Source organism: Lepidothrix coronata, unplaced genomic scaffold (genome assembly GCF_001604755.1).
Source record: "Lepidothrix coronata isolate B3197 unplaced genomic scaffold, Lepidothrix_coronata-1.0 Scaffold166, whole genome shotgun sequence".
NCBI classification, from domain to species: domain Eukaryota; kingdom Metazoa; phylum Chordata; class Aves; order Passeriformes; family Pipridae; genus Lepidothrix; species Lepidothrix coronata.
In genome coordinates, this window is record NW_016690346.1 from 1,086,525 (window position 1) to 1,102,434 (window position 15,910).

The 15,910-nt window shown below is 40.5% G+C and overlaps 1 protein-coding gene and 1 long non-coding RNA gene across 5 annotated transcripts in view; both read left to right on the forward strand.

The window, feature by feature from the left end:
- The first annotated feature begins 453 nt into the window (after positions 1-453).
- NKAIN3 (Na+/K+ transporting ATPase interacting 3) overlaps positions 454-15,910 on the forward strand; it is a 358,213-nt gene continuing 342,756 nt past the window's right edge. For all 3 annotated transcript variants that reach the window (XM_017829652.1, XM_017829654.1, XM_017829653.1), the window contains exon 1: positions 454-731. In XM_017829652.1, coding sequence (XP_017685141.1) covers positions 678-731 — 54 coding nt within the window. In that variant the 5' untranslated portion in view covers positions 454-677. The remainder of the gene's footprint in view (positions 732-15,910) is intronic.
- The window catches only part of LOC108504527, a 45,852-nt gene continuing 43,775 nt past the window's right edge, over positions 13,834-15,910 (forward strand). For both annotated transcript variants that reach the window (XR_001877153.1, XR_001877154.1), the window contains exon 1: positions 13,834-15,692. This is a non-coding gene — a long non-coding RNA (uncharacterized LOC108504527). The remainder of the gene's footprint in view (positions 15,693-15,910) is intronic.

Genomic DNA, 15,910 nt, shown 5'->3' on the forward strand with positions numbered 1-15,910 from the left:
GTCCCCTGAACTTTCCCTGGGCACTCGCAACAAGCGGCCCGCGCCGGGCTGCCCTGGCCGCCGCTCTCCGCGCAGACCACCGGAGAGCCACCCTCCCGCCAAGTCCCCTTCAAGCACAGCCTGCCCTAGGAGCCTCCGAAATCCCTACACCGCCTGCCCTAGGAGCCTCCGAAATCCCTACACCGCCTGCCCTCGGAGCCTCCGAAATCCCTGCAAACTACCCGCCCGGGGACCCCCGCCACGGCGCCTGAGGAGAGCCCGCCGCCGCCCCCGCTCCTCTCCCGTTCACACCTCGCACAGTCCGCGCTCGCTCGCTCGCCCGCCCGCCCCCCGCCTTCCCCCGCACGCCCCCCGCCTCCCCGCTCGCGTTCCCTCTGCCCACCCCCGCCCGGGTCCGCACACGCCCACCCCCAGCCCCTGCCCCTTCCCTAGAGCCAGACCCGGGCAGAGCCCTCTGCTGCCGCCAGCTCCCATCCCCGGGGCCGTGCCGACCTCGGCGCGCTACTTCCCGCCGCTGAGAAGCCCCTCCACAAAGGAGGGAGGCAGCGGGAGGCGGGGGACACACGCACGCCCGGCCGCTCCGTCCGGATGCGGTGAGCCCCCCGCCTCGCCTCCGGGGCCGCGTCAGCGCGGGAGGGAAGAAGAGGAGCAGCGGCGGCGGCTCTCCGGCTGCCACCATGGGCTGCTGCACGGGGCGCTGCACGCTGATCTTCCTCTGCTCGCTGCAGCTGGTGAGTGCCGGGGCGCACCCTGGCTTCGCGGGGGGCGGGAGGGGACGGGCGCTCTGTCCCCCGCCCCGGGCGCGGCCGCCGGGGGCGCGGAGCGGCGCTGCCCTGCCCGCGGAGCTGTCCGTGCCCGCCGCCCCGACGGCGCGCCCGCTCCGCGCCCCGAGCCCCGGCCCGTAAGTTTTGCGGTGCGAGGCGGTGTGGGGCGAGAGCGGCCCCGCGGCCCGGGCAGGGGAGGGAGCGGCGAGCCCGGCCGGTGCCGCGGCGCCCCAGCCCGGGTGGCTGTCAGGGCTCCCTGCCGGAGGGAAAGCGGCTTCCCCGCCCTGGTGTCGCTTCGAGGCGGTGTCGCTCCCCGCTGGTGCCGAGCAGGGGCTTCCCCCGTCTGCTCAAAGCAGAGGCCGAGGGGAATAGCGAGGCGGACGGTGCCCCCGCATGGGCGGCAGCCGGTGCCCGCGGGGCAGCAACGGGGCTGAACACTGCCGGGCGCTGCCGGCGCGTTGGCGAGGTGCGGGGACTGGCATCGCCGCCTCTTTCTTTTTCTGTTTTTCTTAACCTTTGTAAAAACGGTATCTGCCAGCCCTCTCCTGTGACTTTTCTTGGGATCCCTTTCTTCTGATTAAATATTCCTCAGTGTGCAATCGAAACAACAGAAAGGTGCAGCTTCTTCTCTTTGTTTAGTGAAGTTGACATATTTATTTTAGAGAAGAGAGTTGTTGAGACAAATCGCCGCCAAACAACAGTAATCATTCCTCTGGCTCCTTAGCTGGATGATGAAATAATGCTCTTCCTTTAGGAGTAGTTACCAGTCCCAAGAGTGTTTTAAAAGATTTTTCTCTTTTCTAGTGACTCAGAGTCATCATTTTGCCACATGATCTCTCTTAAAATTAGTGTTGTTCCTTGTGCGTCTGTGTCTGTAAAGAATAAAAGTGTGATGCAGTTAGTGGGGATTTTTTGTTTGTTTGCTTTGTTTTCATCATCCTTTTCCTGATCTTTCTAGTTGTCTGTCAGACCACATTGAAATAGCTTCTGTTTACATGAGAAATAATTGTACATATTGCATTTATTTGAAGATCCTCGTTCATTTTCAAGGCTTTGTGCCAGGTTCTTAGCCTGTGCAAACTGATGTGTCTCCATTGTTTGCAGTGCGAGCCTGGATCTTATTCAGATGTGTTTTAGCGTGATGGTATAAGTACCTCAATGGCACAAGCTGCCAAAAAGCAGAGGAGGCATGCGATTTGTACTTTTAGTGTGAGGAAAGTGTTCTTTATACATTTCTGGTATTTTTTATTTCTTGTTTTGCATAAGTTTTGTCCTAATGACTGCAGAAGAGTTGCTCCTGATTTACTTCAGTGCATGCAGGAGGGGAAACAAACCCTATTTCTTCAAATATAACTCTCTGCGTGTTATAGGGGTTATAATAACTGTATTTACTGTTCTGTAGAACTACTGGTAGGCTATAAAAATTGAAGTAAAGTGCGAATAGACACCATAATCTGCAGAGAAATGCATAAAAAGTCTTTCAGAAAAAGATTCGTGTTTTATAAAAGGCCTATCAGATGATATAACAACTTTCAAAAATTACTTCAACGCATAGCTCTTTCTACTGAACTTACCTGTTTTATAGTAATGTTCCACGGTCAAATCTGTGTTTTTCAGGTGTTGATAAATGTGTGTTTTGCAAAACTTTGTAATTTTAATTTATTTTCGTTTAAAAATAGAAGTCTTTCTTTATATCCAAGAATCCAAGTAATCTAGTAGAGATGATGTTCTGGTTCTGACCAGGACAGGGTAAATTTTTTGCAGGAGCCGGTAGGGGGCATGGCTAGAATCTGGAGGTTATTCTGTACCAACTCATGTCATTGCCTATAGCACCTCATGTCCGTTGCCAGGAGTGAGGGAAAGAGACTCTCTTCTGGGGAGAAGGAGTTCCTTCTGGTCGTGATACTATGGCCCAAGTTCCAAGCCGGAGGGAACCTGGCTGTGGTCACGTGGGGTTGGGCTCAATGAGCATTTTGCACGTGAATCACTCTCTCTTTTGTACAGTTTTGTTATTAATATTGTTGCTGTTAGTTTGTTTTCTTATCTCATTGCTGTTTCCAGTAAAGTGTTCTTATCCCAAACCATGATCTTTGCCTTTTGTGCCTCAAATTCTCCTCTCCAGCTACCTGCAGGGAGAGGGGGATCAAGCGAGTGGCTGAGTGGTTTGGAGAGTCTCAGTGGGAGTACTAAATTAGGAAAAACTATTCCTAAACCACAACACATGAACTTAAAGCTCAGGTACTTTCCATGATCTCAGTGGTTACAGTGTTCAGTTTATGTATGTACATGTTGTTGCCACAGGCAGTTTTAGAGCTTTTTCTAACATCTTAGGGGTCACGAGTATAAAGCACATGCAGCAAAACTGCATCCCTGGACATCACTGTCATTAAGTGAGTTTTATTTTACCTTGCATCTATTTATGACAGTTTGAAAGAAATATTAGTGCTTGTGGATAACATTTAGATTAAGTCTTACAAAATGCAAAGCAGTTATAGTGCTAATTTGTAGAATTTCAGAAGTACTGATGATTTATATGTCTTGAGAAAAAACTTTAAAAAAGCAGACAGATGGGCACGTATTTTAGAAAAGGAAGTTGTTCACTTTAGTCATGTTCTGGTCATATCAGAAAAGGGCCTGGGAACAGTTCAGGCTTAACCTTGGGATTAGCCTTTAGATATCACCTGAGAAAGAGATATGTTATTAAACACGATTGGCAACACCTTTTACAGCATGCATGTACTATGTAGATTCTCTTTCGTATAAGATGTGAAATATAAAAGCCAATTCCCTGAAGACATGTTCATAAATAAGATGTGGTTCTTATTCTAAAGAAAAGTACATTGTTTAGTGTTCTCAAAGCACAGTTTTTTAACTCTTTGAAACTTTTGTCTTCTCTAACTTTTGCTCTATTCATCCTAGCAACATATGAACAGGTGGCCTAGGCAAAAGTGAAGAGAACAACAGTTATTGTATGACAGTCAATAAAATACCTTTTCTCTAATGTTAACCCATTAAGTGTATTAACCGCAAGGGGATTTGTTTGTAATTTTCAGTGCTGTTTGTCAAAGGATTTTGACATAAAAATGGCAATAATACCAGTTTTCAGTTATGTTTTGATCCATGAAATTGTTTATTTTTGACTGACAGCTTTTACTTTTCTATAATAAGCACATTTAAATGCTGAATTCAGTAATCCCAAGGACAGTCTGCAGTTAGTCTTCTATCATTTAATGATAACTTCATTCAAAGATGTGAATCCATATCATTATGTGTAATACAAGATTCTGCAAAAAATCATTGAGATGGAAGGCTAAATGGTACAAGTTCAGGAAAAGCTGTTAGTCTCATGGTTCTGTCGAATCCCTTCAGGTGGATTCTGCTTGTGAAAGTCAAGGGAATTTTGTGTAAGGAGGGCTGAATCTTGCCCACCACCCCCGCTGCCCTTGATCCTTCACTGTTTTGCTCTTCCTGACTCTGAAGCATTGTCATATACCATTGCCAATATTGTCAAGCAAAGAAGTCAGAAGTGTATGTGTATCTGTTTGTGCATAAATCTGTCGTTAAGACTATTAGGATTTATGTATACATTGGGAAAATACATCATAAAGATATATGAATTCTTTGGATTACAGCCATAGTTCTTACTGGTGCCACTAGAAGTCTGAAATGTTGGCCTTGTCTGTACTAGAAAATTAAAGCAGCTACAAGAGATTATGCCTGTGCTAGTGTATGAAACACTACCATAAAACATTGTAAGATGAAAATGTTTGTAAAATAAAACAAATTCAAAAATATTAAATTCTGGAAGGGGTAAATTGACAATGATTTGCAGTGAGATTTAGCTGTGTGAGTCCAATTGATGTTAATATGTGTCACACAGTGAAACCTTCGTGCTGCTTTGAAAATGTGTTTCTGAGAAACTACCATTGCAGGATAATTTTGTTTCAACATTTAGAATAAGTGGAAGGTTTTGGTACCTAGAAGCATACAGATAAACAACCACAAAAACCTCTAAATAACAGAGATTGAATGAGATTTTCAAAGCAGTGAAGGGAAGGTTGATGGAAAGTGTGTGGAAAGTGTGAAATTTGACAATTTCATGTGTTTATCCTTGGACTCCTCTGTACTGTGTTCATTTTGTAGGTCTTGATTTAGAAGCGTATAGTTTATCCAGTTATAGTTAGTGTAAAATAGGCCTATTTTACCTGTTGCTTTCCAAATATTTTAAGTGTCAGCAGACCACACTGTGATTGTTTGACTAGTACTAATGTGATTGTAGTGCACTAAGTACTAGTGATTGTTTAGGGAGTGCAGTTGGTCATTTTAACAGTCTAATCCTTCTCAATATTCAAAAGATTTATGTTTATGATTGCCATTAACATTAAATATAGTGATGTATGTAAATCCTTAGGTTTGAAGACTGTATCCATTAGATTGAATGATAACGTTTAACATTTGTTATTGTACATCGTGAAATTCCAGCAGTTATGTGCGGAAGTGATATATGCCATGCATAGATTTTCATCTCATTTTAAAATACTTTGTAGGGCTAGACACTCTTATGATTTTGACTCTTGATGCTTGTATGTTAGAACAGACAGGTACCAGTTATTCAGTTAACAGCTCAAGGATTCAAGGAATTTGATAAATTTGAGAAAGTAAAGTCTTTGAACCGGTAAATTCCTGCATCTTTTTTATGTTGGTAAAAGAATCACCAGCCCATTGATCTGGAGATGAAGCATCTGTCCACTGATAAAAAAGGAGGAAGTATGAGGGGTGCCTATTTGTGCTAGCAAGGATGGAGGAGGCTTGCCATTTTAGCCCTGAAAATCCTGGGTGCAGGATGTTGCTCTTTCTGTTACAGCAGCTGAGGTGTTTTCAGAGGTGTTTTCCTCTGATAACTCAAGTAACATCCCCAAAACCTGTACCCATTGCTGATGGCTGTGCCTAAGAGGCTGATATGCTTGTTGTATGGGTGTATAATTGCATTGCAAACCTGAAGATTGGAAGTAATGTGCTTCATCCAGTAGAACTACTTGAGTTAAATATTCACAAGCCACAAAATGTATTACGCTATATAATTTTTATGATCTCTCCCATCAGATACAAAAGAGTAACAACTAACATTAAGTTTTTTCCACTTTGTGATTTTGTTTTATTTTTACAAAATTGTCGGGAGTTACCTGCTAGTAAAACACATTCCCAAAACATCAACATTTTAGGGTTTAACCTTTCCATGCAACAGAAATTCAGGTTCAGTAGTGAAATCCCCTCCTGCCAAAGCCGCATGTAAGACTTCTTTCAGTTCAGTGTTCCAAAGTTAGAAATTCAAAACTTGAGGAACCATGAACTTTCAGAGCTCTCTGAAATTTCTCAACTGGGTGAATTTCTAGAAGGACCCTTGCTGCTCTTGATTAGTTTTAGGCTCCATCCACCACAGCAGGCTATTTTTCTGCAAATCCTGTCTGCTCTGTGACTGATGGTTAATTGTCACATAAACATTTAATGAATGTTTTTACAGTGATGAAGTGAAAGAGTTAAGATTTCAATTATAATAATGGCAGCTAATCCATTGAAAATTGTGAATTATATAGCTGTTCTCCCTATTTATAAGATCAGTAAGTTTTGGAAATATCTATTTTAAGAACATTCAAATATTCTGATGATCTGCTTCAATTTCAAGATGTGCTACATTCAAGACACAATTCTTGGGACTAAGAAACCAATATTGTGTTTTTGAATATTATTGGAATTCAGAAGGATAGTATTGGTGGATCTAAATGGAATTTGGGTGGAACTTGCAGAACTTGAACAAACTCTGTGTTTATATTTAGAGATCATCTGGGATCAACTGTGCTTGCAGTATATTAGGTGGTGTTTAAATCTTGCTAGTTTTGTGACATTTGGATCTGAAATAAAAATTTGTAAGACTAGGTGATATTACATCATGTTTTCAATCTGTATCTTACCTGAATCTTATAGGTATAAAGTTTTCAATCTGTATCTTACCTGAATCTTATAGGTATAAAGTGGCCTGTTTAGTTTTAGGGACGATCTGGTAAGTTGACAAGTAAGTGATAAAATCAAAATTCCTTAATTTTTTGATAAAAGGGTTGCATTTTGGCTCCTCTATGATATCCAAATTAATTTTCCCATAAATAAATGAATTTAATTGGTTAGATGACCAAAGGAGTCAAACTAGTCACATCAATCGTTGGCCCTGATAATGTACAAGAAAAGTGAGTGGAGGTTTTGTATTTCACTTGATTAAGACTGGAATAAAGAATGCATTCCGTACAGTTATTGCTAAGATGTTTGCTTTTTGGATGTGCTGGTGTGAAGAGGAGAGACAGAGGACCTAGGATGCAGTGTGAAGGAAATTCTGATTGAATACTAGGAAAAAAATCAGTGAGATCATTTGATCATGTTTTTGAGAGAAATTTTGGAAACTCCATTCTTGAATAAATTAGAAATCCAGCTGAACATAGCTCTTAAAAACCTCATGTAAAAGAAGTTTATCTGATGTTGATTTTGGCCCTGCTATGAATAAAGGTTTTACCAGATGACCTCTAGAGATTCCTTGCAACTTAGGTTATCCTGTGATTATATGATCTTGTCAGAGCAAAAGGAATAAGGGCCTTCAGTTCTTTATTAGGAGGATATTTAAATTACATGCCAATTTGAATTGTTTTGAAATAATTAGTTTCTTAATTTGTTGCAGTTGTAATACTGTGGAAATAGTCTTGATATGGCAATAACAATTCTAGTATTCAGTATTCTTAGTGTCAAACTTCAGTGTTAAAGTAAATGAGAAGTACCTGTGATGGCCTTGTCATTTATAATTTCACAAGTAACAATTCTGTGATACAATGTAGTCTATCAGATCTTTCAAACTCATTAATATTGAAGCAAAATATATTTTATTCATTCAGCCTTGTAATTAATTGCTAAGCAGTCATTTTTGGGCAAAGAGCCTGTTATTTTTATCTGTACAGGGAAATGAACTGCACATTTTTGGTTCCAGATAAATAATACAAAGGATCAGTAATAAGTGACTGTTTGGTTCAGGAAACTAATAATATGATACAGGATTTTTCAACTCTGGGTCACATTTTGAAATTCATTGCAAGTTAGATGAGGGCAAATGTCATTATGAAATATTTATATTAAATGCTACTGGTCTTACTGGACCATCAGTATAAAAATGTCATCTCTATATTAGTCCCAATTTCCACCTTTTAGAAGGGTGAAGGTTGGTGAGCATGGTAGTGTGAAGACCAAAGTGATCCTTTTGCCCAAGTTTCCCTCAGGTCATCTTCTGTGGTAGCAGCATAGCTCAATGAATGTCGCACTACCGTACTGGACATATCTTTGTAAACTTTACAACTTAACACTGTTTTTCAGTTTGATTTAATTTAATTGCAATGATTTTGTGTAAATTTCATCTTTTTCGTTGGTCTTTCTGCTTTATATTTAGTACATTTTGCCTTGAAAATAGAAATCAGGCAGCAGCAAATGGAAAGTGTCTCATTTTGAATCTTGAAGCAGCTTGTATTTGTCCAAGATGAAACAGTTTTCTTCCCGTCTCTCAAGAGCAGTTAATGCATAGCTTCCTAAAGGATATGCCAGCAGGTTTCAGATCATGCACTGCTGCACTTAGTGAGACTTGCAATTCCTTGACAGAGCCATGCCAGCATCACTAAGTCAATTTTTAGTATGTCATGGGCTTTTTTTTTCTTTCATGTGTGACCAGTGAAATCTTTGTAATCTTGCTATAGATCCATGCCTTTGGTAGGTCTCTAAAAGACAGTGGTAAGCTGAATTTAATCACTGTTCTCTGATCTCAGGAACAAACAGAGTGCTTAAGACCCCAATAATGAAATGGTAGTAAAAGATTTTATTTTAGACTTTTTACTATACTTCCTTATCATCTTGTCTTTCTTCAAATACAGCCATATCTTGCATGTAATCTCAGCTCAGATGGATTTTTTAATGCTGTGGTGGTTTGGGACTTGTTCTTACAAGTTGCTGAATGCCCTACAGTTCTCAATAAAGTTGCTGAAAGTCATTCTTTTGCATAAAGGCTCTTTATAATGACAGGTTCAAGCAAAAGCACCAATGAACCTCTTCTACCTAGTGAATGCCAGCATTACAGTAAAAGGAAAAAAGAAAGTTTTCTACTTAATACAACAATTTAATTAACAACTTAATACAGTTTTGGCCAGACAAATATCCCTTACAAAAATTTAACGTCACAAAGAAGTAAAATTGAAAATTTTATGAAATAAAAAAGGAAGATAATTATAAACAAATTATTTATATTGAGAGTGACTCTCTTGAATAATCACAGTTGGTTATCCCCCAGATCTCTCCAAAGGGGGTTGATAGAAAGGTGGCTTTTTTTTTTTTTAAAATTTAATCAGTACAGAGGTTTTGGCTGACAGTAAGTATAAATATATATAAAGAGTATGTATGTTTGACAATGAGCCAAATGGAACTTCTCTAAGGAGGGTTTTGACACACACCAAAGAAGATACAGATAGAGTCAAGTAGTAATAACAATAATTAAGAGCTGAGCAGAAAGATACTGAAATAGTTTTATAGTGATGGAGATTATGTGGCAACATGGGATGAAAAGTGTAGAAAGGTGCATTTAGATGAGTGTTAAGAAAGTGGGATGTGGAAGCCCTCTTCACAGACAGATGAAAGTTGCCTCTGTGTGTGGGAGGAATTCTTGCCCAAGGTTTCACTGAAAACCAGATATTAAGGAAAAGATTTTTATTCATCTTTTCTAACATACCACTGCTTCTAGTTTCTCACTATTCTATTTTATAGTAACTGTGTTAGTGTCAGACTCTTTGAATAAAAATTATCAGGGGACTAAAATCGTATTATGATGATATTTTCTAGGGAGATTGGAATGACTGGCAGTGTTTCTCATCCAATTTTAGTTTTTGCCTTTGGTTGAGCCTTGAATACTGTGTTGTCCTGGGAGTGCTGCAACTTCACTGCCTTGTTGCCAGTTCCCAGAACCTCCTGTGAACAAAGTGCTTCTGGGGCTTAGGAGCATGCAACTGAAGCTCAGCACAAGTCACAGGGGAATCGAATAGACACATAAATCCTTGTTGGCTGATACTATGCATACTTACAAAAGCAAAAAACCCCTGAAACAAAAACAAAAAACCAAAAACAAACACCCCCCCCAACAAACAAAAAAACCCAACAAAAACCCAAGGGCAATTTCTTAGATGCAGTGAAAAGAGCTCATGTCTAAATGCATTTTGGAATCAGGATTCTGTTAAAATGGAGTGCACAGAGAAAAATCCTTCTGGAAGTTTAGTTTCCACAATGAAGGAATAAAAAGCTGAAGAATTCTAAAGCTGGAAACTGTAGTGCATTATAATGCAGGAATAGCATCACAAAAATATATACTTTTGCTTCTGCTTGTGAGCTATTTATTTTTTCCTGCTAAAAGCTTGCTGTATCTTTCTATTGCAGAGTGAGCAGAGTGTTTTATTTCTCTAGTATGTATTTATTTAATGAATTAAGTAGACGTCATCAAGGTAAGTGTTTAGACTTTAACTGGAACAGAGACCTTGCTGTTTCTACTGATTGAATAATTTGCATCATAGAAACCTGGAAAGCCTCTCTGTCCTCTAGTGCAGATGGAGCTACTCAGAAAACTGAAGATAGATGGTCTTCTCATGGAGATCCCTTGAACTACTGAAGATTCTTTAGTAAGTCTATAATCAGCCAGTTGTACATTTGTAAGATACTTGTTTTAGTGTACTCATCAACATGGGCATTCAGGAAGCCTTAAAACTGCCCAGATTTGGAAGACATTTTTGCCAATTACCAGTGATTACACTTAATTCTTATGCTGGTCAAAGCACAGGTTTGTGCTCAGCCTCATTCTTCTTCTTCTTTCTGTTCTCATCAACAGGAAGCTCTTGGCTCCAATGCCTAGATATGTGAAATGATACGCTATTTCCATTTTCTTGTTCCTCTCTTTTTCTGGAGCCAGATGATTTGTTCCCAACTCTCATCCCAGTTGTTTCAGAGCAGTTTCCAAATTCTGATCTTCATCTGTTTATCATGATAGGATTCAGATCTGTTTCCCTAAAGAAGTCAAGACTGTTAAAGTTTACTTGTTGCTGTAAATGGGCACAGTACATTGTGCTTATCTGAGTGATTTTCGTCTATACAAAGTAAGTTTTCTTTTAGTGTATGCCACAGTTGTTTGTGGTTCTTCACATGATGTTGGTTTCACAGCACTATAAAGAGGTCTGGTTAGTTCAGAAAAGAAAGGAATGTGGACAAGTGATACTGGATAGATGAATTAGTAATGTCATTTACTGTAATGCAGTTGTTAGAGAACTTGCAATAGTAGTGTTGGGATAGACTGAAAAAAAAGCCTTTTTTTAATTTACAATGACAAATTAGATGTATGAATGACAGTAGCATAAATACAAACTTCATTCAAATGTTACAGATGAGTTTAAATATACTGAAGTATATTAGATGCCATGAATGGCTTTAAGTTGTATATTACTAATGTATAATTTAGTCATAGCGGTTTGATGAAAGCCAAAGCTGACCGAATTGTGCCAGAAGGAACCACAAAGTGCCAAAGTTTATTTAAATTGGATTAAGTGACGAAGCCCTTCATTTCTCTAATACGTTTTTTTTTTTCCATGAGTTAGACATCATGAAGATAAGTGTGTTTATATTTTAACAGTCACATCTGTTAATCTGTACAACTGTAATCAATTGAATGCTCTGATGACTTTCAAAATGTAGCCTGTGCAGCTGAGATGCGGTGTGCTGCCTTGCACAGTGATAATGCAGGGTGTGGAGCAGCCTCACCAGGATGCTACTGAGTCCCATCACATACGTACATGGACCTGGTTGCTTGTTCTGTTGTGGGACGGATGCTAAACCTCTATCCACCTTGATCTGCTGACATTTTCTACACAACTTGTGTTTTGAAAAGAAGTGATTGTGTGATAGTGGGAGAGCAGTACTACATGTAACCTCTTTTGGTCACATTTAATGAGCATGGACCATCTAGAAAGAGTGGGAGAAGCTGGTATCAAATAGTTTAATTGCATTTTTTATGTCTGTGAGAGGTTACAGGTTTCACGGTTCAGCCAGTATGTGATACTTACTTGCACTGAAAACTGAAGAACTGTTTCTGCAGCACCTTGAGCTCAAAAGAGTGTCAGGGTTAACCTGAGCAACTGAGATTCTGATATTTTCATTTTAGATTTAATTATTTATTACTTAGATTTCTTACATATTTGGTTCACTTGGTGTATCTGACCAGTGAAATTCTTGGCCATATGAATCTCTTAGTTTTCTGTGGGATTTCTAGACTGTAGTTAGACTTCTAGGCTGGACTATAGTTAGTGCACGTTCCAGATGTACTGGAGTGCTCCAGTACTACTGTGGCTTCACTGTGCTTATTCATCTGTTGAGAAGCTACAGTAAACAATGCCCCAAGTCCACTGCTGAGTTTGCACTTTTAAAGATCATTTGAAGCACACTGCAGCTGAAGTTTGCTGTGAACTAGGATGTGTTTCTGAGATACAACCTGCCTCAAGCACTTACAAACCAAAACAGGTAATGGAGTCAGAAAAGAAAGCATGCAATTGTTTTGTTTTATGCTGTACAGAAAGTCTCTGGAGTTGTAGTTTAGGCTGGTTTTATGCTTGGTGCTTCTTCACTGTTTCTGTGTGCAGTTACCATAATTCCTTTTTTTTTTTTTTTATATTGGCCACATGTGACTATGAGCATACTAACATTTTCATAGGCAAATTCTCTGTATTTTTGTGGGCTCATAATCTGGAAAACACATTTCTTTTTAATTGTGTACTTTTTAAAAAGTGGTTTGGAGGTGTTAAAATACATTGTAAAGACAAAAATCCCTCTCTGTTTCAGAAGGAATGTCTCTTTTGGAAAGATTATTTTCAGGAGTTGACAGATTTGAGTTGATCCCAACAGAATTAGCTCTCCTGCAGAATGAGACTTGCAAATAGGTATACTGGCACTGACTGCATACTTAGTTGGGGAGTCCCTCTTGTGTTGTCACCTCTGGACACAGACTCTTTTGGAAGATAGGAGTCAGTCTCTTAAGGGCATTCTGGAGAATGGGAAAATAAACAAGTATCCCCCAAGTACTGGAACTGACCATCTGCATACAGGGAAGGGACAGTTTTAAGTCAGGGAAGAGTTTTGTTTCTACTGATGGAAGCACTGTTTAATTGGCACTAAAAGAACCATGGGTTCATGGTTTTCTTGTTATATTAGCTTTGTCAACTCATTTATTCAATTAAATTTTTGTTAACTGGAAATGTCAAAAAATTACAATATCATGGCTGGGCTTCACAAACAAAGATTTGGGAAGGACTCTACCCACATTTTTTACAAGCGCATTGGTGGCTAAAAAGGCCAATACGAGATAGACATGTCCAGTTGCAAAAGGCACAGCAGAAAGACTCCTTAGGTGGTATATTCTGCAAGGCACGATTCTTTCTGCGTTGTGTTTTCTCCTCAAGGGTGATCCTGCGTGTTTTCTCAAAAGCATCAGCAGCGTTATGGTTGGTGTGTCTCCAGGCCTCCTGATTGGAGGCCAGAGTAGACCAGTTATGTTGATCAATATGGCCAAGGCTGAGATGTTGTTTCAGGGAGTCCTTGTATCTCCTCTTTGGGGTTCCTTTCTTGCGGCAGCCGGTGGCAAGTTCACCATAAAGCAAGATCTTAGGGAGGCAGTGGTCCTTCATCCTTGAGACGTGACACTGAAATAATAAGAAGAAATCCTAATCTCTTGGGTGGCAAACTTTAATTGTTGCATTTTCTCTGAATGACAAAAGCACATCTGACAGAGAATCCCAGCTATCTAGGCAGAAGAGGAATTTCCAAGGCAGCCAGTTCACATTCAATTATCTTCCTCTAGAACTAAGGCAATAAATCATGCTGCTTTTAAGGGGTAGTATCTGTGACTTTAAAGAACATAAACTCTCAGAGGCATACCAGTCTGACTGTGCTAAGTGTTGAGCACCTCCTGTGTTGGAATGAGTAACCTCATCTCCCACAGAGAACATCAGGAGTTACAGATACTGATGTCCTCACTCAATGGCATCACTACCCAGAGGGATCAAGCTGTAACTGATGCAGCTGTGTTACTGACTGGGCTGGTAAGTGGAAGCACTCTTAGGGGGTGCCATTAGATGAAGTCACTGTAATGTACCATTAGTAAGCCTGCAAAAATGAGTACCCTCTTCTAATCTGAAAAGTGTTGTGGTTGAGAATACACCCATTGGATGTCCTCAAGGGAAGATTTCTTTCCCACATACTGACTCTATCAGTGTTACCAGCCGGCATTTCACTAGCATGAGACAGCTTTGTAACATTTCACAGACCCCTACATCATGCTGAGTAGTGCTGGATCATCTATTATTAATACGCTTACATTTTTTCTAGACTAGAAGTATCTTATTTTCTTGTTAAATCTTCCATTACTTTAAGATGGTTTCAAGGTCTGTTCTGCTCTCATTTTATTAGTTGGGAACAAAAGCTTTTCAAATATCAGAAGTTAATATATGCTGATTTCTGGATAAGCAAGAAACTACATCAGATTTTGAGGCTATTTTATTATATAATGATATCTTTAGGTTTCATACACTGTTTTTATAAAATAGTTTCCTTTTCCTTATTTGAGTGCATATCCATATAGAGTAACAGTTTTGCATTAGAAATGCTGGCTGCATGGCAATGTGAGACTCTTGCCTATAATTATAACCAGTTATTATTATATGGTGTGCATAAAGAATTCAAAGAACTTCAAAGTTACAGAATTAAAATTGTGTTTGGTTACACAGGTTGATGGAGACAGTCACATGTTCATTCTGCTTTGAGATGGCCTGAGGCAAGGCAGTGTGCATCTGGGAACTGTGAAGTTAGTTAGCATGGTGTGATGCCTTGGTTAACGAGCCTGTGGAGAATACCATAGCTCAGACACAGTACAGTGCTAATGCATCCACAAGGCTTCTGGAAGAAGCTGGCCTGTATCTGGATGAGCTGGAACATAGGCAAAGCAGTCAGACTAACTCTGGAAAATATATGCAGGCCAACTAGTATAAAAACAGGAAAGTTATCAAGGTGTGAGGGTGCACATTCTTTGAAATGCTCAGGTTATTATGAAGAAAGGCACTGGGAGAGCAGACTGGGTCTACCAGTTACTGCTTTGTTGGATTCCAGCTTATTGCTTTGATCAAAACCTGATTTGTTCATCCCAGTCAGCTTTCTGTCTTGGGTTGGTATTTCTTGGACAGCGGAATGGAATAGACCACCTTAATCCATAATGCTGTTGTAACATGGTTTGGGTATTAGGTGAAAGGTAAGCATGAAAAGGAGTATCATGACAGAGAAGTGCACCAGCCGAATGTCAGGAGTGCCACACTGACATCCTGCTGCTAATGGCCAGGTTAGCCTGGGATGGTTTTACCTTTGTCCCCTGTGTAAGTTTGGCCTGGCTCTCTCGCCGAGTCCAAGCTGTCTCCTCCCCCCTCCCATTCTCTCAAGAGAGGAAAAAAAAATGAACCACAGAAAAACAAATTAAATACTTCCCTGAACGAGACAGCAGAACCGCGTGAAGCACCAACCAACTCCCCACGCCTCCTGAAGGGAACCGGAGATAACGGCAGGTCGGAGCAGGCAGGCCCTGGCCTATACAAGCAAAGACCGTCTGCAGAGAGACCTGTCACCTTCAGCCACCGGAAGAGAGCGAGCTCTCTTATCTCCGCCTTATTTATATGTTGCATTACGTTAAAGGATGATATGGAATACTTCCTTAGATTTCTGACCCCGTTGCTAGGGAAGGCCTAAAAAATCCAAAAGCCAATGCACTACATCCTCCCATGGCTGAAGGTCAGCAGAGGGGAAGATTCTCGGAACCAAGTCAGAAATTATATCATACTTTTTAGAGTTCCCCTGCAAATCTCTTGCAATTTTGATTTCTGGAGTTTTGTTTCCTAAACTGTACACAGGTGGAATAAACTGGCCTTATTATTTAGCTGATGTAGGCCTAATTTTAAGTGCACCATTTTTGCTCTCAGTTTCCAGATTCATTCTTATCTTACCAGTAA